This window comes from Microcebus murinus, chromosome 8 (assembly GCF_040939455.1).
Source record: "Microcebus murinus isolate Inina chromosome 8, M.murinus_Inina_mat1.0, whole genome shotgun sequence".
Lineage (NCBI taxonomy): Eukaryota > Metazoa > Chordata > Mammalia > Primates > Cheirogaleidae > Microcebus > Microcebus murinus.
In genome coordinates this window covers 77,986,832-78,012,440 of record NC_134111.1, presented here as the reverse complement: position 1 = coordinate 78,012,440, position 25,609 = coordinate 77,986,832, and the positions used below count along the sequence as shown (strand labels likewise).

The window sequence follows — 25,609 nt, the reverse complement described above, 5'->3', positions numbered from 1 at the left end:
CCAATCCTCATTTGAAAAGTAAGGTGGCAATGCCACTAAAGTGAATTTTTATACAAATGTTGGGATATAATCAAGAACGATCAAAGAAATAAAAAGCTGCTTTGTACATATAAATACAACAAATATTTATATATATATTATGTCCATTAAATTGATCATAATTAGATATATGTGTGTATGTGACCATTATTTTGATTGTGACCAACTGTACACTTTGGAACCTTCAATAAAAGGGTCCCTCTTGCTGTGGTACAACATGGAAATAAGGCAAAATAAGGCTGATACCAGACTGGCAGATATTTAAGGAGAGAAGTGAGTGCAACATAAGACATTATGGGATTAGAGTCAATGTGAACATATAGTGCACTGAAATAATCAGTGAATGTAGCATTGAATTAATGTGAAAATATTTTAGACATGCAAGTTTGGCTAATAAAATGGTTTGTAATTTTATGCTACATATCGAAAGTGTTGGGCGTGAGAGGGTAACACGATGATTAACTATAAAATATGACATTTTAATTTTGAAGGGAGCTACTATGTGCTCATGGCTGAGTGGGCTGCAGTAGGGGTGTGGGAAGCTGGAAGCTGACAGCAGGCCAAAGACATGTCTTAGATAAAGGCCGTGTTTTCAGCATGAACAACCAAGGAATCTACCAGATAGAAACGATACTCAATGTCAAATTATGCTGCCTAATGAATAAATAAGGGTAGCATGAAACATACGCCAGTGTCCTAACTACAGTGACAAACCAGGAATGTGAAAGACATGCAAGAGCCATCAATGAATGTTTAAAGTGAACTGTCTGAAGTAAAAAAGGAGGAGATGAAGATTTTGAGAGGCATGCCAAAAAAGACTATGTCTGAAGCCTCAGGTGTCCAATCTTCCAACAATTGGCTACTGTGAGTGAGAGTAAATGCAGGTATGTGTGTGAAGTAAAGAGACAGGGACAGAGGGAGAGAGGGGGAGAGTGAAGGAAGAGGCGAAGGGAGGAGGGAGGGAGGGAAAATGTGAACATGTAGGGAATAAGCAATTGTTTCCTAAACTGTTAATAGCACTCATTACATTCTGTCTGCTGTTGATTTGCCTTCAACTCTCTCCGAGATCTCACAGTAAAAATAATATTTCCCTTTTATTTATTTATTTATATACACATATTCAAAACTTTTCTCTAATAATCATTGACATGATAGTACAAATGGGTTCAGCAATTTCCTGATTTCATTTTGTACAGGCATTAAGTTTGATCCAGTTTGTTTTTCCTTCCTCATGCAATAGCAGTTCTCTGTTTTTTAAGACCTGGCTCCACCCCTCAAGCACCCCTGGCTCTTTCCTCTTAGAAGGCTTTTACATTTGTTTTGAAAAACAGGCCAGCCTCCCTTGCTCAACCTTCCTGGCTCCTTTCCAATCCTTCCTCTATCCCAACTTTCACACATCCAAACCCTGCTGCTGCTGGTCACCTAGGCAACGCAGCAGCTTGTAGGATGGTGCAGGTCACAGGATCCCAGGAGAAGGGAGAGGGAGAGTTTCAAGGCTTAAGACTTCTTCCCCCCATTTCAAAATGTCTCTGTCCTTTCTTCTCCACCCAGACTCCCTCGATCCCGCCCTGCTCATCTCTTGTTAGTTCCAAGTCCAACTGGCCTTCTCATCTATGGGGGCTTCCTCCATTCACTGTCACTGCAGTCCCCAACTCCAAGGCCTGCAGGAACCGGGCTGCGCAGCAGGAGCTAAGGGGTGGGGCAGCAAGCAAAGCTTCATCTGTATTTACAGCCTCTCCCCATAGCTGCATCACTGCATAGGCTCTGCCTCCTGTCAAATCACTGGTGCCATTACATTCTCTTAGGAACACGGACCCTACTGTAAACTTCACATGCGAGGGATCCAGGTTGCGTGCTCTTTATGAGAATCTGATGCCTGATGGTCTGAGGTGGAGCTGAGGCGGTGATGCTAGTGCTGGGGAGCAGCTGCAAATACAGATTATCATTAGCAGAGAAGTTTGACTGCACAACAAATGTGCTTGAATCATCCCCAAACCATCCCCATCTCCTGCTCCAAGTGCGTGGAAAAATTGTCTTCCGTGAAACCGGTCCCTGGTGCCAAAAATGTTGGGGACCGCTACACTATCCTCCATAACTGAAATCTCTCAGCTGGGTATCATCATGCCCAGGCTCTCTGGAGAAGCATGGCGTTCACGCAGCATGGCAGACAAAGCTCTTCCCCTGATTCTTCCCTTAGCTTAGACAACTTCCCTTCCCTTAGAAGCTGAGATACCGTAAGCTTCAGCTACACTGAACTCATGATGCAGTCCCTTCTCTCATCACTTGGTTTTCCTAACCTAAATTGTCCTTCCCACCACTTCTATGCCTAGTGAGTTCTTTCCCATACTCCAAGAAACCACTTAAACACTGCTCTCCTTCTTTGACACATGCAGGTAGAATTGGTGGCCCATTGCTCCGGGGTTCCACGGCATTTTGCATCTAATGTTTAGCAGGCTGCATTCTAATTATCTGTGTGTCTGTATCTGTGTGTCTGTCTCCTCAAGAGGACAGGGATGTTTGCAGGCAAGGATGTTTTCTAATCCATTCGAGTTCCTTCTACAGTGTCTGGCTCAGAGCTCCAGAAAAACTTTTGAATGGATGAGTAAATCAATACCTTAATAACCAAATACTGCAGAGTGGAAAAGAAGAATAAAGTCTGAGAAAATGTCATACTTTTGACTGAAAGGAGATTACTGTTGATGATTAAGAAAGCAGTTCTAGTAAAACTGTGAGAACAGAGGCCTTTAGGGAGAAGGAAGCTGAAAGAAAATGGAAGTCACTCATTCATACCACGTAATGAAGATTTACAGTAGTGAGGACGAATATAAGTTTTTCCCCCCCTCCAAATCACACAGGAATGTGCTTTGTAAGAAAGGGAAGGGAAGAAATCTGTGGAGTCATTGAAGAAGCCAAAAATGCATTTGTTAAATCCCAATAATTCTATCTCTGCAAGCACTTCTCTGATCTCGGAAGCACTTCTCTCACCTGCAGGCCTCTCATCTGAGCGCTTCTCCCATCCTCCCCTGCAGAGATGCTTGGTACCTCTGCCTGCAAGCACCCCAGGAGGCGCCAGAGTCTCTGGCTGCTGGTCGGTATCTACCCTCTTCTATTTACCCAACTCATGTTATACACAAGAAAACTCCAGGTTTTATCCCATCTATTGTCTGCTAAAACCCTACAGTAAGATTTCCTATCTACCAAAAGAAGCCTGTGTACCTATCCTTGCACTCTGGACTTTATCATCCGGCTGATCAGCTGCAAGTTGTGCAAATCAATTTACTTTCCCACCTCCATGCTGTTTCTTCTGTCCTTCCCTCTCTCTCACTCTCAAATTCCTCCTGGGCTCATCTCATGTCCACCCCCTAAACATGAGTTCAGCAAGAATGACACTTTTACTATTGCATTTTCCATGATTCCACTATCTGGAAGCATTCTCCTCTGCCTCAGAAGCCCAGAGCATTTTATCTACACCTTCTGGTGTAGTACCTTATGTTCTAGTTGTCCCACGAGTCTAGCTGCCAGCCTACCAGCTTCTTGAAGGCAGGGTTTATATCTGATTCATCTTTACACCATCCCCACAGTTGTGCACATACACACAAGACAAACAGTAAAGCAGAACAAATGAAATTATTTTTAAAATGGATTTTTTATGCCACTCAATTGTCATTTTTGGTTCAGGATTGAGGCAGGCAACAGAAGTGTATGAACAAAATTAAATATATCCACCTTTTCTTTCAAGAAATCCCCAGAGATACTGATCAAGAACATTATTATGATTATCTATCTAGTTCATGAAATTGTAGTTTAATAAGATAACTGGCTTCAAAAATATAAGAGCCAGAGATGGCAAAGTATAGGTAAGCTTCCGTCTAATAGAGTTAGCTATACTTTGGTTGTGCTGCTTTATTTTTAGCAGATTGTATTAAAAAGCATAATAGAAATGACACTAGCATTGCTGCAAGAAAAATGAAGAAATTTCACAGGATTACCATGGGACATAGAATGGAATAAAATACACAGCTTTTAACAGCCATAATAAATACAGAAAATAGCAAAGGGACAATTTAATGATTTTTAAAACTCATCAGAAGAACAAAATCTATGAATTCCACTAGTCAAATAGTATGTATGCTTAGTAAATCTCTCTCCTCATGCTTGTGTGATTCTAAAACTTATTGATTTTTTTAGTTTCTATTACAGACTGGATATAATATTGGGTACCCTTTTCAATATTTTAGATTATGTATGGTGTTGCTTTAATTTTTATATTCCATTAACTTTCTTGGAACATCTATTTTTAAAATACCTTTAGGGTTTGCCAATTACAAATAGAAAGAAAGAAACCAAGCTTTATGTTTTCTCAGTTTTGTTTTGTACTTTTCCTATATAACTTTTCTTTGAGCTCCGCTGCTCTAGTTTTTAAACTTATAAAAGAAAATTCAACCATTTTCTTAAATATTTAGTAATATGAGATGAATCTTAACAAAGTCTAGGGAGCAAGATATGAACAATCTAAGCCATTCACCATGAGATGCTTTCACTGGAAAGGAATTATAGATACTATAAGATTTCCATTCTGGAAAGAAATAGAGTTAAAATAAGGTTGCCAAGTTTCCCCAGAAAAACAATAACGGGGAACATTTACGATAGATCATTTTTTCAATACCTGTGGCTGTAATCTTCAAGGCCCAATTCCAGACCAGGATGTGGCGGTGGGGAAGGTGGTACTTCGCTCTCAGCCCATCCGTCAGTGGGAAGCAATAGGTCTGTGAACACAGAAGGAATGGAGCTGTAGTGAAGTCGAGGCAGCACCATTCGGGGTCTGCTTTTGTTTCCATCTCTCGCACACAATTCTAGCCAGCACATAAACCAGCCTTGAAATAAATAAGTCCTCACGCGGAACTGAGGGTTTCTTATGAGAACTAATGCAGCTCGTATGAGGAAAGCTGAGGCTGCTAATATGTTTTTACGCTGGTGACCTGCTGGCAACCCTGGGCAAATCAAGTCCATGCATCTTGACTACCTTTTCCCACAAACGGAAGGCTGACACATACTCATTACCTGTGATTTGTGGAAGATTAATGAAGTCATCTCTTTTATGCCTTAACATTTTTGTAAACAAGACTCTGTAATGAATACTCTGGATTATGTGGTGATTTAAGCATTTGTCTCAGTGGAAAAAGAAACTTAAAAAATCACAAGATATATCTACTCATCATTTAGACATAGTAGAAGATAAAAAATAAAAACAAAAAAACCCCACTCTTTCTGCATCTGTTCCACAATGGAGACACCTGGGTATAAGGCCTTGTGAGCAAAAAAAACTGGGGTCTAAATCCTCATTTTCCAGCTTACCAAAAATGTATACTTTCCCAGTCTACTCTGTCCTAGAAAAATAGATATGTGTGCTGAATATCACTACAATTAATAAAAAGTAAGGTTTGTTAAGATCTTATTGTACACCAGACATTGTGCTAAGCATTATACACATTATTTCATTTAATGTTCATAATTAATGACAATATTAACTAATATATGAAAAGCATTATAGATTATCTCAGGTAAGGGCATGGTTTTTGGAGCAAGACTGCCAAGTTCCCAACCCTATTGCTGTGTGAACGTAGGCAAATTACTCAACTTTTCCAAGTCTCAGTTTTTAAATCTATAAAGTAGCAATAAGATGACCCCCATTGGAAGAGTCTGAGGATTAAATGAGATGGTACATAGTCAAGCAGTGATTTATTAATGCAAAGTGTTAAGTAAATGGAAAGAACTATTACTCCACAAATCATAAGTTCTATTATGTGTCCCTTACAGTGAGATATTTGGTAAAGTGTGGGCCCTATTTGTCCCTGATTGAGAGGATAAGAGAAAAAAACCTCTCTTTCCTTGAGAATCTGCTGCTGGAAACAGAAGCTGCTTTGACTTGTCCACATACCAGGTGACATGGTTAATTTTATATGTCAACCTGACTAGGATACAGGGTACCTAAATATTTTTCTGGAAGTTTCTGTGAGGATGTTTTGGATGAGATTAACATTTAGATCAGTAGACTGAATATAGCAGATTACCCTTGCTAAATGTGGGTAGGCTCATTCATCCAATGGGTTGAAAGCATGAATAGAACAAAAAGGCTGACCCTCTCCTGAGTAAGAGAGAATTCCTCTCGCCTGAGTGCCTCTGAAATGGGACATCAGCTTTTTTTCTGCCTTTAGATTTGAACCGAAACATTGGCTCTTTCTGGGTTTCAAGCCTGCCAGCCTTCAGACTGGAATTGTACCATTAGCTTTACTATTTCTCAGGTCTTTGGACTCAAACTATACCATCAACTCTCCTAGGTTTCCAGCTTGCCCTCTCATCCTGCAGATCTTGGGACTTGCCTGTCTCCATAATCGTGTGAGCCAACTCCTTATAATAAATCTATTTATGAACACTCTATACCCACTCCCCCAACATCTTACAGGTTGTTTCTCTAGTGAGGCCTGATGAATACACCAGCCAAGACTTGCTCCAAGCTCTGCCCCTGGGACCAGTCTGATATGGAGGTAGTTGTGGCACTGTTGACATGTCCCTGGAAATGAGGATCGAAGCAGGAAATCCGAAGAGAGTAGGTGACCAGGGTAAAGAACTGTGATGAGCAGAGGTACCCAGTTCTGCCCCCTGCAGCCCCCCAACCACCAGGGATCCAGGATGTCATGGCAGCAGTCAGGCAGCTAGAGACTTGCTAACAGAAACAGTGCAGACGGACCATAATGTGCATAGGGGACAAGAGACATGTTAGGACGATATCCTTTCTGTCAGCTCTAATCTTTCTATTCTCAGCCTCTCAGCCCATCTTCCACACTATTGGTAAATATTTGCGGTCATGTAACTTGTTGTTCAAAATCACTTCAGTTGCACACAATTGCTTACAGAGTAAAGTTTTGTGATCCTGGCAACCAACTTCATCACACTTCAACACACTCCAAGACCACACCCTCTGGGCTTTCCTGCCTCAATGTCCTTGCTTATCTAACTGCAAAAGCCACTGCACCTGGCAAAGTTCTACTGTCCTCCCAAGGTTCACCTTACATATCACCTTCTCCACGAAGCCTTCACAGTTGCCTAGGGTCTGTCAGTACCTTTGTAACAGCAGCACAGGGTACTGGTGCTCACCAAATCTGCACCCTTCCTCTCTTCCTGGGCATGCAGCTAGATACCATTCTTCAGCCCCTTTTGTCCCCACACTAGCTCCTGCCAAAGGAATGTGAGCTGCTATAAAAATGTCATTTCCATTCTCAGGGGTTATGAGACAGGTGCACCTTCTCCACTCTCCTCCCCCTTTCCTCAACTACCACCCCAAACCCAGGAAAGGAGGTGCTAGAAGATGGCCCAGCCACCAATGGAAGGTACCTGGCTCCCTTAATCAATGAATGGGCCAGCAAGCTATGGCCCTAGCCTCAAACCAGCCAGGTGCCTGGCTTTGTAAATAACGTATTACTGAACATGGCCACACCTACTGGTTTATGTCTGTTCTGCACTATCCTGGTAGAGTTGAGTTGTGAAAGAGATCCTACCCGGCCACTAAGTCTGAAGTATTTACTATCTGCCTTTTTGAGGACAAAGTTTGCTAACCCCTGCTTTAGACTACTCTTGAGGGCAATGGTGGTATTGCATTTGTCTCTCCAGGCCTGATAGTGTATTCTGCAGAACAGAGGTATCCAATAAATATCAAACTGAAAGGTATAACTCAATCTCTGATCACCACTCCAGAGGTAAGGCCTTACGTGCCATAGAGGGGAGAAGCATGCTGGTTCCCAGGACGATATGCATTAGGAATAATTATACCATTTGTGTCTGCACAAAGCACCCCAGGGAACACAGATCCAGGGGGACAGGACACAGAACCAAACCATTTGAAGTGAGGTAGGGATAAAAGCCTAACTTCAGGGCGAGAAGCCTGACTCAGACTTGGGGGCAGTGGGTGACAGGGTATGCTTGAGCTCAAGGCAAGGCAGCGGGGGAAGCAGGGGAAGAGGACAGAAGGGGAGGAGAGAGCAGTGAAAGGAGAGGGAACAGCAAACCCAAGTTGAGCCACACTGGGGCTATCACCCACCTGGGGTAAGATCACCAGCCCTCCCCCCACAAGACTCCTCGGCAAGCACAATGTTGGTGCACTTCATTACCATCCAAATGCTTAATAGGATTTCATAGTAAACCCTTGGGACACACTCTCCATCCTTATTACCATTTAGGAGCACCACAGATAGAATAGAAATAATTCTATTTTTAAAATTATTTCACTGTGGGTACTGCTACCAATTCTTCAACACAAATGTGAATTTACTGGTGTTACAATTTCTACAAACATTAGTTCTAAAAATGTCTTTTCTGTGTAACAGCTTGACAGGAATAAAAATATAAAATAAAATAACCAAGAACTGTGGGTGGTTTGTACTATTATTACAAAAATAGATGGAACACAGAATATCAACATTGGATTTTTAAATATACAAAGGAAAAGAAAAAGAGAAGAAAAAAAAAGTTAATGTTTTGGCTCTAACAGTTCCTCTCCTCACTAGACATTACATTTTGTCAAGTTAATCTTGTTTTTCTAAAGTAGGTCTCTAAGAAATATTGGTAGGGGTGAGTCAACACTCAGGTTTTATGAGTCTTAGCGGCCCGTTACCACCTTATGTGGGTCTGAAACTCAGGAACTCCCAATAGTTTTCAAAATGTAAAATGTTATTAATATTACAAATAGGTGATGAATATGGCATTCTTCTATAGCATAGTGTTTATAAATTCTGTTAAATTATTTTTTCTCTAAACCAATAAGCTTATATAAAAAGTAAGAAAACCTCATCTACTGGCCTCTAATAATTACAATTTAATGAGTCTTTGTTTTGATAGGCATAATTCTTGTAACCTAGTACTGTAGTAGAGATCCACAAAGATATAATAGACTTTCTCTACTTAAAAAAAAAGATTTAATAGAGTCACTTCTTAAAAGAAATATATTTTTTTTTTATTTTAACTTGGAAAATCAAGGTGGAGAAGGAATTAAAACCAGAACCTTTTAGGTAGTTAATTGGCATAGTTTTTTTTATTGGTATAAAAATTGTTTTACCTGGACCTATGTCTCAAAAGAAAGAGAACAGACAAAATCTCCCAGTGGTTGCCTGTAGCCACTTGCTCCCAAAGGACTGTATTTGTTCAGAAGAGAGACAGAGTCTGAACGTTCCATTGATCTTCCCAATTATTATTAAATTTTTAGTGTGTGCTTTGAGTGATTTTATTATTTAAACATTTTTCTGGGTGTATCCTTAACTAGTTCTGTAGAGTCATTATTTCAGCCTTGGAAGAGATATTACCCCATTTATTTGAGTACCTCAATGTCCTCTAAAAATACGCTGTGCATAAAAAACAAAAGTCACTCATCACTTAATGTTGGGGATATATTCTGAGAAATGCATCCTCAGGCGATTTCATCATTCTATAAACATCATAGAATGTACTTAACCTACTGTACACCTAGCCTATGTGGTATAATCTATTGCTCCTACACTAAAAACCTACACGGCATGTTACTGAATACAGTAGACAATTGTAACACAATGGTAAGTATTTATGTATTTAAACATGTCGACATATAGAAAAGGCACAGTAAAAACATGATATAAAAGGTAGACAATGGCACACCTATAAAGGGGACTTACCATGAAGGGAGTCTGCAGGACTAGGAAACAGGACTCTGGGTGAGTCAATGAGTGGTGGGTGAGTCTGAAGGTCTCTAGGACATTACTGTGCACTACTGTAGACTTTATAAAATACTGCATGCTTAGGTTATGCTACATTTATAAATTTTTTTTCCTTTCTTCAATAATCAATTTACCTTAGCTTATTGTAACTTTTTTACTTATACCCTGTTTAGTTGACTTTTTAATAAAAGCTTAAAATATTTTGTATAACTGTACAAAAATATTTTCTTTCTTCATATCCTTATTCTATAAGCTTTTTTCTATTTTTAAAATTATTTAATTTTTGAAACTTTTTGGAAAAACGAAGAAACAAATCCACCCTAGCCTAGGCAAACACAGTGTCAGGATCATCAGTGTCACTGTCTTCTACCTCCACATCTTGCCCCTTGGGAAAGTCTTCAGGAGCAATAACATGCATGTGACTTCATCTCTTGTGATTCTAATGCCTTCTTCAGAAATACCACCCAAAGGACCTGCCTGAGGCTATTTTATAGTTAACCATTTTTTTTTGTAACTAAAAGGAGTACACTCTAGGATTACAATAAAAAACTATAGTACAGCAAATACTAGGAAATAGGAATTTTTCAGCTCCATTCTAACCTTATGGGACCACCATCATATATGTGTTCCATATGGTACATGACTGTATTTTATAGATATTGAAAATAAAACAAGATAGGAGGTAAGTTGCTCAGTGTTTTCTTGGATGTCATTGGTATAATTAGGAACAAAATCCTAAACTTAGTCACATGTTGCTTGAGAATTAAGTGCCAAGCAAATTATATAAAGTCTAGATATTTTGATAGGGATGTCAAAGTGTATGATCATAACATGAGCATAGTAAAAAAACGGCTGTTCTATTCTGTAGAAAACTTGCTGTTCTTTCCCCAGACTCTCTTGCTATTGTGATTTAAAGTCTGAGAAGGAGATCTTACCTTGTGTCAAGAAAACTTTTAAAATAACAAACAAACATGCTATTTCTTTATCTAGATAAAAAGTAAAGTCAGCTTCTAATGGACATTCTTACTATTAGGTGAAAGGGCTTCAATAGTTTCAAGAGCCCAGTGTAAGTCAGTCAATGAAACTATGCTATAGTTTAGGACATAAATTTATGTCAGAGAAACATGAACTGAATTCAGACTCTGCATGTATCAAGTATGCAGTCTTGGGAAAATTATTTACTCTCTTTGACTTTCTAGCTCTTCATCTGTAAAATGAAGATAATAATATTACCCACTTTGAGTGTGCATGCAAATTGCTTAACACAGTATCTAACAGACAGTAAACACTTAATAAATGGTAACAGCTGTTGCTACTACTGTCGCTAAAATGGAGGAATTCTGAGGAAATAACAACACCCCATTCTGATGAGACAATTTAATTCTAGAGCAACCTCAGACATATAAGTCTGTTCTGTTGGAGTAATCTCAAAGTGTGGAACTTGTTCCCACATAGTCAAATTTTTGTAACATCTTAAGTGTCCAAAATATAAGGAATTGATTACATAATATATAGCACCTCTGTTCAATAGACTACTATGCAATTACTGAATATTATGTTGTAGAAGAATATTCAGTGACAAAGTAAGATGGTCTTAATATGCTATTAATTAAAAGAGCAATTTCCTAAACATTACATACAGTATATTTCATTTTCATTTCATTTTATGTGCATGTATTTGCATGAAGAAAAACCTTGAATGATATATATATAAATGTTATTGATTAGGATCTTTGATAGAAGTATGAGTAACATTAAATTTTCTTTTTATTGCTTTCTCTAAATTCTCTACGATGAATATGTATTGCTTTTGCAATATAAAAAAATGAAAGTTATTAAAGCAAAGACATAGAGGGAGATAAAATAATTTTCTTGGTGACGTGAGGTATAATTTTCGAAAAACAAATAAGAAAACTTGGGTTTTTTACATCTGGAGTCTTCTAGAAATACCAGGTAATAAGGGAAAGATAGTGTAGCAAGACAATAACAGGAACATTCCAACTGTCGCATGACAGTTTCAGGCCATGATATTTACCTATTTACCACACTGTCTTAGAATCAGGCATGAATCTGTGAATCGTGCTATGACCACTTTATGGTTTCATGCAAATCCATACATTTCTTTAGTTTAGTAGTTATTTATACTTAGCAACTTCCAATATTAAAAGAGCTTTAAAAAATAACAGTTTGCCATCTTTGATTCTCCAGTCATGGTTTGTTTTATACATAACCCTCCATGTTTGGGGCAGCAAGCACAGAAACTGTCACTTAAACTGGAGGCTTTGCCAGGAATCTGATTCACAAGTCTGAGTCAGTTCTCCCACCCATCTCTCAGTGTTCATGACTCTGAGTAACAAAGTCTGCACTTAGTCTAATTAATTCCCCTTTGTTCCTTTCTTTCTTTTTTTTCTTTAATAAAAAGGCATTTTTGCATTTTCTCGCTCCATTTGCAGTGGATGAAAATGGTTAGACTCTTACCTTTCTGTTTGTCTTGTGGACTGTAAGTGCCAAATGGATGCAGTGTACTATTATCATTTCGCCTGGAGGTGGTTACAGCGTTTTGACAGTTCTCAAAGCATGGCTTGGAAAATGCCCCACACTCTGCAGGCTCCTAACGGATGAAAATAAAAATTACATTTGCTTTTTTAATATGTTCCAACTTGGTCAATTGAAGCAAAGCGAAAGGATGATCAATTTATGAATAGCCTTTCGAGAGTCTATTACACGTAAGTTCTCAACTGTGGAAAATCAAAATGGCCCTATCGCTTAAAACATCTTTGAGTATGAAATAAAAAACACTGACGACGTGGTGCTAAGGATTAGGAGTGCTGATAGCCAACACAAAAGAGGATTAACTTTATTATTTTCCCCCCACTTACAACTGGCTTCTTTCAGATTTTCTTCCATCTGGGAGTGCAGCTTGTGGCAGTGTCAACACAAGAATACAGTTCATGCCAAGGGTGTTTCTCTGCCAACCAGCTGGTTCCTCTCTCTCTCTGCGACTAAGTGCATATGCTCTAGGACAAGTCAGAACCCAGGCAGGTTTGCCACCGAAATGTCATGAGTGTGCCTGCCTGCAGACACTAGGTCTTTTGGCCGGGAGCTATACCAAACTGCTGTGACAATGCCAGACAGTGGTTCTCCTGAGGTTTTATTTTTTTCTCTTTTTTCCATACTTGCCCTTCCTAGTTTGATTTTTACAAACTGTAAACAAATTCAAAACTGCTGTATCCAGATTAAGATGCTCAAAAGCCATCTTCCACAGGTGCTGAAGGGGTGGGGGCCGATTATAGAGAACTCTACCTATTCTTTCAAGAGATGGGGGCAGAGAGAGCTGGGTTTTGCTCTGACTCATATTATTTGTCTCTCTAACAGATTTTAATGAAGTAAATAATTTGGAAGTCATCTCATGGCTGTTCCCTTGATCATTTGTAAATGATCATTTGTGAAGTATGGAAAAAAGAGAAAAAAATAAAACCTCAGGAGAACCACTGTCTGGCATTGTCACAGCAGTCTGGTATAGCTCCCGGCCAAAAGACCTAGTGTCTGCAGGAGCTTGCCACACACAGGAACACAGACCTGACCCCTAAAGCTCTTTCCTTCTGAGAAAAGCATTGGGTGAAAACAGTGCATTTGATTTATATATCCTCTTTAGTTATAAAAATTCAACGTCTAGCTACTTAGACAAAATATTTAAAACATTCAATTTAGACATTCTTAATAATTAAAATGTTTTCAGTGGTGAAAGGTCCCTTAGCTTTTTGTCAAGGTTGGTAACATTTCTCCCACGCCCAACGTGTTACCCTTTACTTCTGTGCTGCGAGCCTAATATAGAAGGCAGGCTACTCCTAAATTAAAGCTGGAGCCCTAGCAGGCAGGAGAGGTAGGACTGGCCCTGCACAGTCCTGTGCTTTGATTTAACAATAACAACAAGAACAGAAAAATTTTTTTTTCTGCTTTCCCAGCTCTTTGATAAATGACACAATCGATATCCCAACAACTGATCAGTAACCAGCCTAATTAAAGTATTCAGCCTGTAAAATAGAGCTGTCGTGGAACCCTCCATTAGTGTCCGAGCCAATAAAAAATATAATGGATTTTTAAACATATTCTGCTTCTACCAAGATGAGCCGGCAGCAGGGAGGGAGATGTTTTGGGGAAGGGAAAAACAAAATCAGGTCATAACCCATTTTTTAATACCAAGTCTCTAGGCTCAAATAGAATTACAATTGAACCTCAAGCTCATCCTCTGAAAAATATGTTTCTGTTTAAAACGATTTTGATTCAATCAAGGGCTCATTATGTATTCTTCACAGGGTCTTCATCAAAACTGTTTACATATCTTGTACATCTGGGTAATGTGGGAAAAAACCTCCAACAACTATATATTTTGACTTTTCTTAAGTAGCTTCTTCAATTTTTTTTAATATCAATATAACGTTCAAGCAGCCATTTTGGTATTCTTGCCAAATCTGACTAATTGATTTGCCTGAATGTGTCAACAGTGCTGAGACCTTTTTCTGGGTTATGATACTTTTTATTGTGCTGGAGGGCGATTGTTGTTCCACGGGAGAATACACCAAAAACAAGAGTACACAATATATGCTTTGACACAGAAAAATACAGATTTGGGAGATGAAATAGCTTCAATTTTTTTTCCAATTTAATGAAGATAAGCTGTACATTAGTCTGCTGTCTTTACAAGAAATAATGCTCTTTAATCTTCATGGGTACCACAGAGATTCTCAATAGCTGAGAGTCAAGTGCCAGCTCATTCCCCATGGAAAGCATGTAAATATTAGGGAAACTAAAAATGGATCTTGTTTAAATGTCCTCACAGAAATTGCTTTTTGCCCCAGTTCTTATTCCCAATTGATTCCCCGGTGATCTATATTAACAAGACACTTCTGAGAATGGGCAACAAACTGCAAGTTTAGTATTTTCTTCTGATGGAATAATGTCAATCTGCCCCAGAGTGTGAGAATTAAAGGGAAAATACCTGCAGTGAAGAGGAATGCAAATGGCAAAGTGTATCGACTCTAACACATATCTACTGACATCCACACATATTTCAGATAAAGACATGAACTCAGGGAAGATCTGAGGTGGGAGCTTAGCTAAATCTTTTAGGACCATATTCATTTCTTTCTTTCTTTTAAATTTTACTATGTGAATGGAGATGGTCCATTATAGCAGTGTCTTCCAGATTTTTCCATTAGTGAAGACATCTTTGTTAAAGAAACCTTAAGGGAGCTCTAACACACAGATGTGTAGGAGGGATGACAAGGGTGCTCACAGACTATCTGTCCAACTGCCTCCAATAGATGGGTGCCATGGAGTCCTGGGGCTCTGGAGTAAGAACCAAATTAAACCAGATGGGGCCGATTCTCTTAGGGTAGGATGCAGTAGATAAGGGCATACGTACACAAGTAGAGCCCATTAAATATTCATGGGAGGCTCTGTCACTTAAGCAGACGCAAATGTTGAAAACGAGTTTGTTCATTATATTTAGTCTCCAGTAATTGGCCAATTTACATTTATTTAACATCTACAAGGTTATGTATAAAGAGTATAAAAGGTACAGTTACCCCTTTCCAATAGCTGATAATATAACAAAGTAAGATACAGTTTATAACTTTACTATTCAAGTTTACTTTCTCAGATGAAGTAGGTCTCAGACACATTTTCATTCATTCAATAATATTCATTAATTGTCTATATTATATGCTTGGAAATGAGGATGCATTAAGAGATAAAACAGACAACAATATCTGTCATCTATAAATACTGAGCACTCAACTAGGTATATAGTTACATAGTCAGGAAACAGCAAACCTATATTTTAACCGTAACCGAAGCAATTCAAAACTCCAGAGCCCGAGCTTTTAACTACAATGAGCCCCACTACCATCCACTCTTGTTTAATTTGATAAAACTTTTGCATTTTACATTCTTAAGTTGAACTTATTGTTAAACCTAATTTTAATATTAGTGGTTTTAATAGTATTCTATTTTCACTTTGCATATTATTGTATTACACAAACATAATTCGGTCTTAGAGAATAGAATATCCTGATGTCATAATGTGTGATTTGCTGATGTTTTTCTTAACTTTTAGCACTTTTAACTTTTCTTATCTTTTCCTAAAATAATTTTAGGAGCATTTAATAATTATTCTACATATATAAAAGAAAATAATATTTTAGGAAATTTTGTATTTATTATATGTAAGTGAAATGCTTAGGGATATTAGCATTCAAGAATATTCCATGCTTACACTTCATGTGTAAGTGCAAATATTCCTGACATGTAAAATAATTGATAAAGAAATCATAAAAAATTCCTCCAAAATAAGACTTCCACTTATTTAATAACATGAGTGGGCAGCTTGTCTAATAAATCCAATTTTAAATTAATTAAGTCTCAGGTCTATATTATTTCTGTGCAGATTATGGGGGAGAATACAGAGAGCTGATTGCATTATAATGCTCTTCACATTAAACATCGTACACATCTCATTAGAAACTTTCTATAGCATGAATACTGCTAGCATATCAACCAAAAGGTACATAAAGATGTTTATGAGTAAGTCCAGAGTTCTTGGAATTTCTGGGAGAAAAAAAACTAGAAAATATGGACCTGTTACATTTGATAAATGACTTGCTTTATATGCACATTTTTATACCTTCTCTTTATACCTAAAATATACAACCACCTGTTCCCCTCATAAATCTGTCAAAGCCCTTCTGGGGCATATTTCCCCAACTGGAGAATCAATATGATTCTGGCTGCCATACTAGTAATGGAAATTTGCATATTCTCGTGGCCCCTGGGCGATTTGCTGAGGAAAATCAAGATTTGGATCACCTCCATCGGTCTCTCTGGCCTCCTCAGAATCACCAGCTGAATCATCCCTCGTATATTTCCTTCCATGGACATGGATCGTCTAAGTGTTTCCATAGCTTCGTGGTTGGACTTTCCCAAAAGCGATTCCCCATTAACTGCAATCAGCTGGTCATTCATTCGCAGACGACCATCCTACCAGAGAGGAAAGAAAAACAATATTAAACAGAGAAAAGCATGGTGATGAGATGTGGCTGTTTCAGGGAAAAAAGTTCAAGTTTAAAAATGAAAAAAAGAAAAAAAATTCAGCTATTAGAAATGATTTACTTTTCGTGGCAGAAAAAGGTTCTAGAGTTTATCAAATAGTTACAAATACTAATAATGAATTGTGTGAAAGTATTTTTTAGAAACTTTAGCGTCCTGAGCAAAAATAATTTAGACATTTGTATAATGTCTCTTACCTAAATCCTTGGCAAGCATGCTAATCTAGCCTGATTCTGCCATTTGCTCTGGCAGGGACCATGTTGCTGACTCAAGGGAAGGGGATTTGGAAATGAAAGGAGGTAGTCATATCGCTCGAAATGAGGGTTTGCATTTCCAGGCACAGAAAGACATCATGCTTAAATGCTGTGTACTTGACAGTAGCAATGTGTCTCCCAGATATCGTTGCTGGCTCTATTGAACAGTGCTAAGAAAAATCCTCATGTAATTTTCTCTAACATAACCACAAAGTTGCTAGTCTGCAAAAGAACACAGAGGTGTGTAGAAAAGGACCAATTTGACTTGATAACTTCTGGCAGAAACGTTTGACAAAGGGAATTGTCAAGCTTTTGGGGGGAGGCTCTGACTGATTAATACTTTCACCCAGCAGCTCCAGGAAGAAACATAACTTACTACAAAGTACAAAGAACCTCGGCATATGAATAGGCAGCCCTCTGGGTCTAAATCTGGTCTAAGTCACTTCGAGGCACTAATCATCTACATCAAGAAGTCCCTTATAAGTTGGGGTCTCCAGCAGTAGTTAAAAAACTGGGATGCCAGCTCTGCCCTTCCAAGGACTTAAGGGGACCACTGTGCATTTCCCCAATGTGTAGCATGGGAGGAAGGATGCTTAAAATGTTGACAATCAGATTGGGGACATGCCCTATACATATTTTATATTCAGGTAGAAAGTGCTTGCTATGAGGCACAGATGAATTAGGATGTTATCATACTGTTCCTGCTGCTGCTAAATTTAACAGAAATAACAATAAAACTGTATTAATATAACAGTCTACCCTTCCAGAGAATTCTTCCATAAATTATCTCTAAGGATTCTCACAGAACCCAAGAATTTACATAGGTTCATGTTTTTACAAACATTTTACAGAAAAGGAAACCGAGGCAGGGAAGTGAAGTAACTTGCTTCAGGTCACAAAACCAAGTCAAAGGCAAAACTGACTTATGTTTGGCATCCATGAATCTTGACTCTTTTGTTTATCTACTATAATTCCCTTTGTTACTTGTCTCTAGACTACAGTTGTGCAACACCAAAAGAGGGAAAGGAAAATATTAAAGAATTCCTGTGGTGAGAAGTATCTGGGATTCATGGTCAAAGCAACAGAATGAAATGCAAAAGGAAACCTCTTCCTAAGAAATGAGATAACCAGACATACACAATGAACAACAGAACCAACCATACAGCTTTGGGAGAGAAATTCTGTGGACAGGTTGATAAAGTTGGACTCATGCAACAGCAGATGGTCAGAGGAAGTCCCTCTGCTGACAGCAGAGAAGAGAGAGACAGTGGTGAGAGCTGCACTCCCAGAGGAGAGCTAACGCCTCGTGGCGGCATGGCACATGCTACCTGCTGGAGAGGGTGTTGGCCACACGGGACTGCAGAGGCCACCCAAAGGAGAACACAGCTACTCGAAGAAATGGAGATTGCAAGGCAATGAGATCAGTAGATAAGGGTGTAAAATCACAGATGTAAACTGTTTGAGTGGACTACTTCAGCACAGCTTAATGTCCCCTGCCTTCCTTTGTTTTCCCACTTCACTTAACCTTTACCCTAATTTAGAGCAAGTCTAGAAATGAGATTTACAGGAAAGGCCCAACAAGAAAGAAATCTCTTTATTTCTGTTATCCAATTTTGAATGAGGCACATAAAAGAATAAGATTAAGACTACATAAAATGCGATAAAACAAAAACAACCTAATGGTTTAGTCATGTGAAATGAGACACGACTGGAGAAATTATTCTGTTCTATTCAGTCATATAATGAAAGGAGGACTACTGAGCTGAATCTTGTCACTAAACATCTATTTAGTGGTTTTTAAAGAGAAGGAAGACCCACAAGAGTGGGATCAGGATCCTGATCCTGTCAGCAGGAAATGAGGTCTGGTGTTCAGATTGTGGCACTTAGTCTTGGCAGGACACCTCATCCGCCATGATAGATAGGAAGAAGCAGCTTTATGGGTACTTCTAGAGATGAAGGGAATGAAAGCCTAGAGACATCCCACTGGTAACCTCTGGTGAGCCTTCTCTGTGAGTTTGAGGCAAGGTCAGAGTGAAGAGGTAGATGAGACATAAGCAGATATGACAACATTTTTCATAAACTCTCTTATCAACAACTATTAAACACAAACTTTTATTTTCAGCTACATTCTAAGTCTCAAGCATGGAGAATTACATTGAAGTAGGACATATTTACTGTAACCAAGTCCCAAACAAAAAGACAGATCAGGTCACGCCAGAGCAGCTGGAATTTTTTTTTTTTTCAAAGACATTCCCATTCATCACAAGCATCACCAGAGAGTTGTGGGCACGATAAAAATCCACACAGTCTCATTTCCAGGCTTGGCTAGTTTGCTGCTATTGGTGTGTGCTTTTTCTTTGTAAGATAAACAATGGGTAATTTCATTAATGGTGATGCCAGGAAGCACCACGTTGCTCTAACATTTAGAATATAATCACAGATTTAGAGCTGAAAAGGTCCTTAGAGGTCATCTCATCCAACCTCTTCTGTTTAGAGATGAATAATGTGATGCCCAAAGAGGATGAAAACCATTTATCGAACACCTAATAAGAGAAGGCACTTCCACACATATTAGGACTTGCTCAGCTAGTTAAGGTCAGAGTTGGAAGAGCATATCTCAAGTCCTGAATTCTACTAAACCATTCTGTCTTATGACTAGTCCCTAAAGCAGTAATCTTCAAGAAAAGACTTTTCAAAACTAGAGAGTACAATATGTGACCAGACGTCTCCTGGAAGAAAACGCTATGACATCAGAGACACACGACAGAAGATGTGGAGACAGGACATTGTGCAGGGGGTGGCAAAGCAAGGAAGCAAGCTAGAGGAGAAAAAAAGAAAAGCTGTCTATCTACCTAACTATATGTCCATGTAAGGCTCATCTATGTCTAGGCTTGACTTAAAAGGAAGTTGACTCAGTGAAAAGCCCATCAATTCAAACTCATCAAATATCTCTAACATTGTGTAAGTCCACTCTGCTCTGGAATAATTTTGATAAAGAAAATTAGCTTTTTATGGTTTTATTTTTTCTATGAATATTATGTTTAAGTAAGCATGCAGGCATGAGAATATTAACCCTCAACTAACTTCACATAAGTGAATTCAACTATACAAAGATGTTACTTAGTAATTCTAGGATATTTATTTCATTGTAATCTGGCTCATGCTTGCATTTGTCACAGAAAAAAAGAAATCCTTTTCTTTCCTACCTTCTTCCCATTAGAACCCTAAGCAAAAAAACCTCAACTATGCTCCCCACCTCTGGCATCCCTCAGAACCAACTCTGTCATCCTCAAGCTAGAAAAGAGCAAAGGACATTCCCAAAGAGAAGGAAAAATAGAGTCAGGAGAACAGACTAAAGATAAAAAAGTAACTTCTCTCAGGGTACTTCAGGACAAACAGAAACTGGCATGAGGTTAGGTCTTGCCTGTGTCCTAAGATGGTTTCAAAACTTATCACCCTTAATTGGTTTTCTCATAGTAGGAAACAAAGTGTACCAGGAGACAAGATATTTTGAGTATTATAATACATATACCTTGTCCTGAACATGCAATATAGGCCAGTCCTTGTGCAATCTTTTGCATACATTTGCTCATTCATTTCTACAACCACCATGTAAGAAACTCTATTGATGCGGAAAGCGTCAGGCGCCGGGATGGGGCCGTTTGCTGCCTGCCTCCCCCACCACGTTCAGGGCTGGCTGGAGGCCATGGCTGGTGCAGGATGCTGGGGCTGGGCCTCCCAAACGCCTGCTGTCGTGGCCAACGGCCGCTGTCCAGCCAGTGCTGATGTCTGCTGTTGTGGCCCACACTCAATGCTCGGCTGCCTGCTCCCATCCTCCAGCCGTGTTGCTTGCATGATCCTGATTGGGTAATTTTTGAATCCCATTGTTGCTGATTGGATATTAAAGCTTGTTGCTGATTGGATGTTAAAGCTTGTAGTTGATTGGACAATTTTTGAGTGCTACCAAGGGTATAAAAGCAGGAGACCACCAAGGAAAGGGGGTCAGAAGATCAGAAGATGAGAAGAGAGCTGTAACACTTGCTGTGCTGAGCCTGCTGGCTGAATAAAGGCTGTTCTCTGACTTTTTGTGTGCTGCTTGGTTGTTTCTTCGGTCAAGAGCTGTAGCACTAGCTGTACACTTGCTGCAACACTATTAACGCTATTCTCTACTATTTAAGATATGTAGGCTTAGAGACATTAAGTAATTTGTCAAAGGGTTGTGGCATGGCCAGAGCTCTTTGTCTCTAAAGTTAAGGATATGTATCCATTATACTACATTGCTTCTAAAATCAGGGTTCTAGAGATTACTAATGGCATTATGACAATAATTTTTTTGTTTAAGAATAATATGGGGATACAAATGGTTCCGTTACATGGATCCCTTTTGTACTAAGTGTACCCATCACCCAGATGGCACACATTGTACCCATTAAGTATTATTTCACCCATCCCCTCCTCCCCACTCCCACCTGCATGATTCCCACTGAGTTTTACTTCCATCTATGCATATTAGTGTTGATTGGTTAGTTTCAATTTAATAGTACATGTGGTATTTGTTTTTCCATTCTTGTGATACTTCACTTAGGAGAATGGTCTCCAGTCCCAACCAGGATGTTGCAAAAGGTACTAATTCATTCTTTTTTATGGCCAAGTAGTCCTCCATGCTATACATATACCACATTTTATCAATCCACTCATGAGGTGATGGCACTTGAATTGATTCCACATCTTAGTGATTGTGAGTTGTGTGTTGTAATAAGCATTCTAATGCAAGTGTTTTTTATTTTTTGATAAAATGAAAAAAAAAGATTTTGTTTGTTCCAGTAGTAGGATTGCTGGATCAGATGGTAAGTCTACTTTTAATTCTTTGAGGAATCTCCATAGTATTTTCCATAGTGCTTTCACTAGTGGACAGTCCCACCAACAGCGTGTTTCTTTCTTTCTGTATTCACACTAGCATCTATCATTTGGGACTTTGCCATTCCTACTAGGGTTAGATGATATCTCATTATGATTTTGATTTGTATTTCTCTGACGATTAGTGATGTTGAGCATTTTTTAATATTTATTGGCTATTAGTTTATCTTCTTTTGAAAAGTTTCTGTTCATATCTTTTCCCTACTTTTTAATGGGGTTGATTTTTTTTTTTTTTTTTTTTTTTTTTTTTGCTGATTTGCTTGAGTTCTTTGTAGATTTTGGTTATTATCCTTGTTTTGGATGTAGAGCAGGTAAATATTTTCTCCCATTCTCCAGGCTATTTGCTCTGTTGATTGTTTCCTTGACTATTAAGAAGCTTTTTAATCCAATCAAGTCCCATTTATTTATTTTTATTGTTGCTGTGATTGTCCTTGGGGTCTTCTTCATAAATTCTTTTCTTAGGACAATATCTAGAAGAGTTTTTCCAATATTTTCTTCCAGAATTCTTATGGCTTCATGTCTTAGATTTAAGTCTTGTTATCCATCTTGAATTGATTTTTGTGAGGGTTAAAAGATATGGATCCTGTTTCAATCTTTTACATGTGGCTATACAATTTTCACAGCACCATTTATTAAATAAGGATGTCTTTTCCCCAGTGTATATGGTTGTCTACTTTGTCCAAGATCAGATGGCAATATGTGGATGGTTTTATATCTGGGTTCTCGGTTCTGTTCCACTCATCTATGTTTCTATTTATGTGCCAGTACCAAGCTATTTTGGTTACTATATAACCTTTTAGTATAGCTTAAAGTCTGGTAAAGTGATGCCTCAAAATTTCTTCCTTTTGTTTAAGGTTGATTTGGCTATTCAGGCTCTTTTCTGGTTCCAAATGAAGCATAGAATTATTTTTTCTAGATCTGCAAAAAGTGATGTTGGTATTTTGATGGGGATTGCATTGAATATGTAAAACACTTTAGGTAGTATGGACATTTTAACAATGATGATTCTGCCAATACACAAACATGATATATTTGCCTATTTGTTTACATCATCTGTGATTTCCTTCCTCAGTGATTCACAGTTCTCTTTGTAGAGATCTTTCACATTCTTGCTTAAATATATCCTTAGGTATTTTATTCTCTATGTAGATATTATGAAAGGTATTGAATCTTTGATTTGATTCTCAGTTTGACTGTTGTTGGTGAATAGGACTGCTACTCATCTTTGCACATTGATTTTGTAGGCTCAGACTTTGTTGAATTTACTTATCAATTCCAGGAGTCTCTTGGCAGAATCTTTGGGGTTCTCTAGATATAAGATCATATCATCAACAAAGATCAATAATTTGATCTCCCCTTTCCTCATCTGGATATCCTTAATTTCCTTCTCTTGCCTAGTTGGTGTAGCTAGAACTTATAGCATTATGTTGAATAGAAGTGGTGACAGTGGGTACCCTTTCTTGTTCCAGTTCTGAGTGGGAATTCTTTCAACTTTTCCCCATTTAGTCTGATGTTGGCTATGGGTCTGTCATATATGTCTTTTATAATTTAGAGGTATGTTCCATCTATGCCTATTTTAAGAGTTTTATCATAAAAGGGTATTGAATTTATCAAATGCTTTTTCTGTATCTATTAAGATGATCATATAATCTTAGTTTTTGCTTCTGTTTATGTGGTGAATCACATTTATGAATTTACATATGTTGAACCATTCTTGCATCCCTGGGATGTGGTCACAGTGGATTATGTTTTTGATATGCTGAATTTCATTCACTAGAATTTTTCTGAGGATTTTTGCACCTATATTCATAAGGAATCATGGTCTATAGTTTTCTTTTGTTGTTGTGTCCTTTCCTGGCTTAGTTATCAAGGTGATACTGGCCTCGTATAATTAATTGGTGAGGATTCCTTCCTTCTCAATGTTATGAAATAATTTCTGCAGTATGGGTATCAATTTTTCTTTGTATATCTGATGGAATTCAGGTGTGAAACCATGTAGTCTGGGATACTTTTTTGTTGGAAGATTTTTCATTGCTGTTTCAATTTCATTGCTTGTAATTGGCCTATTCAGGAGTCCTATTTATTCCTGATTGAGCTTTAGAGGTTGTGTGTTTCCAGGAATTTGTCTATTTCCTCATCATTTTTAAGTTTATGTGCATAAAGATTTTTTTAGTATTCACAGATGATATTTCTGTGGTATCAGTTGTAATATCTCCTCTTTCATTTCTGATTGAGCTTAAAATTAGAAATCAACTCTAACAGAAACACTCAATTCTACACAAAGTCATGGAAATTAAACAACCTACTACTGAACAATTATTGGGTCAAGAAGGAAATAACAGTAGAAATCAAAAGATTCCTCTAATTAAATTACAAAAAGGGACACAGGTTATCAAAATTTGTGGGATTCAGCAAAAGCAGTCCTAAGGGGAAAATTCATAGTCTTAAAATGCCTACATTAAAAAGATCACAAATCAACAATCTGATGAATGATCTCAAAGAACTACAAAAAGGAAGAGCAAACTAAACCCAACCCCAGCAGAAGAAAAGAATGAACTAAGGTTAGAGCAGAACTAAATGAAATTAAATACAGAAGATTAATGAAACAAAATGTTGGTTCTCTGAAAAACTAAACAAAATTGATAGACCTCTCACTAGATTAACCAGAAATAGAAAAGAAAGGACCCAATTAATCTCATATAATAATTATTTAGTGAGTTTCTACTATGTGCAGCTATCATGCCAGGCCCTTTAGATGTACTAGATAATTTGCTTCTTACAGCAACCTGATACATTTGAGACTACTGCCTCTACTTTATAAAAGAAGAAATGGGGGCTCAGAGAGATTGAATAGATTGTTGCAAGTCATGTTTCTAAAAGCCAATTTGAAATAGGTCTGGATCATTCTGGATTACACATTTTCAACTACTTTGCTAGTAATGCTTAGCCTTTATGGGCTCTTAGACCCCTTTGAGAATCTAATAAAAGCTACAGATGCTCATTTCTTAAAAACAAATATTTGCACCAGGGTTGTTGTACATTTGAGACAATTCTTTATAGCGAGTGGGCTGTCGCTTTCTCACGTAGGATATTGCATGTGTGCTCTAAAGCATATGTATGATTTCCAGGGGACCCAGTGACCTTGTAGTTCAGTCCTGTGGTACTCAGTGGTGCTTGGGTACTACTTCTGCCATGATTATTGGTGACACTGCTTGGCTTAATCCATTTCTCTTGACAAAATTCTGTGAGGCCCTCTTTATCTCTAAAGTTATAGTGAATACAGAGGGGAGAGTAAGAAAACGAAGGCACAGAGGTAGCCTCTGTGGGATATGAGAGAAGCATGAGAAAGTGAGCTGGTTTTCCCAAGGCCTGTCCACATTAGTACAGGGTGTTGAGAGGATTAATCATGACAAGATGTTGGTTGCTGCCTCTAAATGCTTCTAATAAGGTCCTTGGTAAGGCCTCCTGGGATATTATCAACACCCAGATGCTAAACCCCAAAGCTTGACTTCAGATTGCAGAACAGACTTTCCTTGGAGCATGACGGGGCCC

The 25,609-nt window shown here is 38.3% G+C and overlaps 1 protein-coding gene across 1 annotated transcript in view; it reads right to left on the bottom strand.

Moving 5' to 3' along the window:
- The window catches only part of PARD3B (par-3 family cell polarity regulator beta), a 970,516-nt gene that overhangs the window by 378,540 nt on the left and 566,367 nt on the right, over nt 1-25,609 (bottom strand). The window contains exons 12-14 of the mRNA XM_076005852.1: nt 16,647-16,817; nt 12,258-12,390; nt 4,706-4,805 (exon numbers count right to left, since the gene is read on the bottom strand). Of these exons, the coding sequence (XP_075861967.1) occupies nt 4,706-4,805; nt 12,258-12,390; nt 16,647-16,817 (404 nt within the window). The remainder of the gene's footprint in view (nt 1-4,705; nt 4,806-12,257; nt 12,391-16,646; nt 16,818-25,609) is intronic.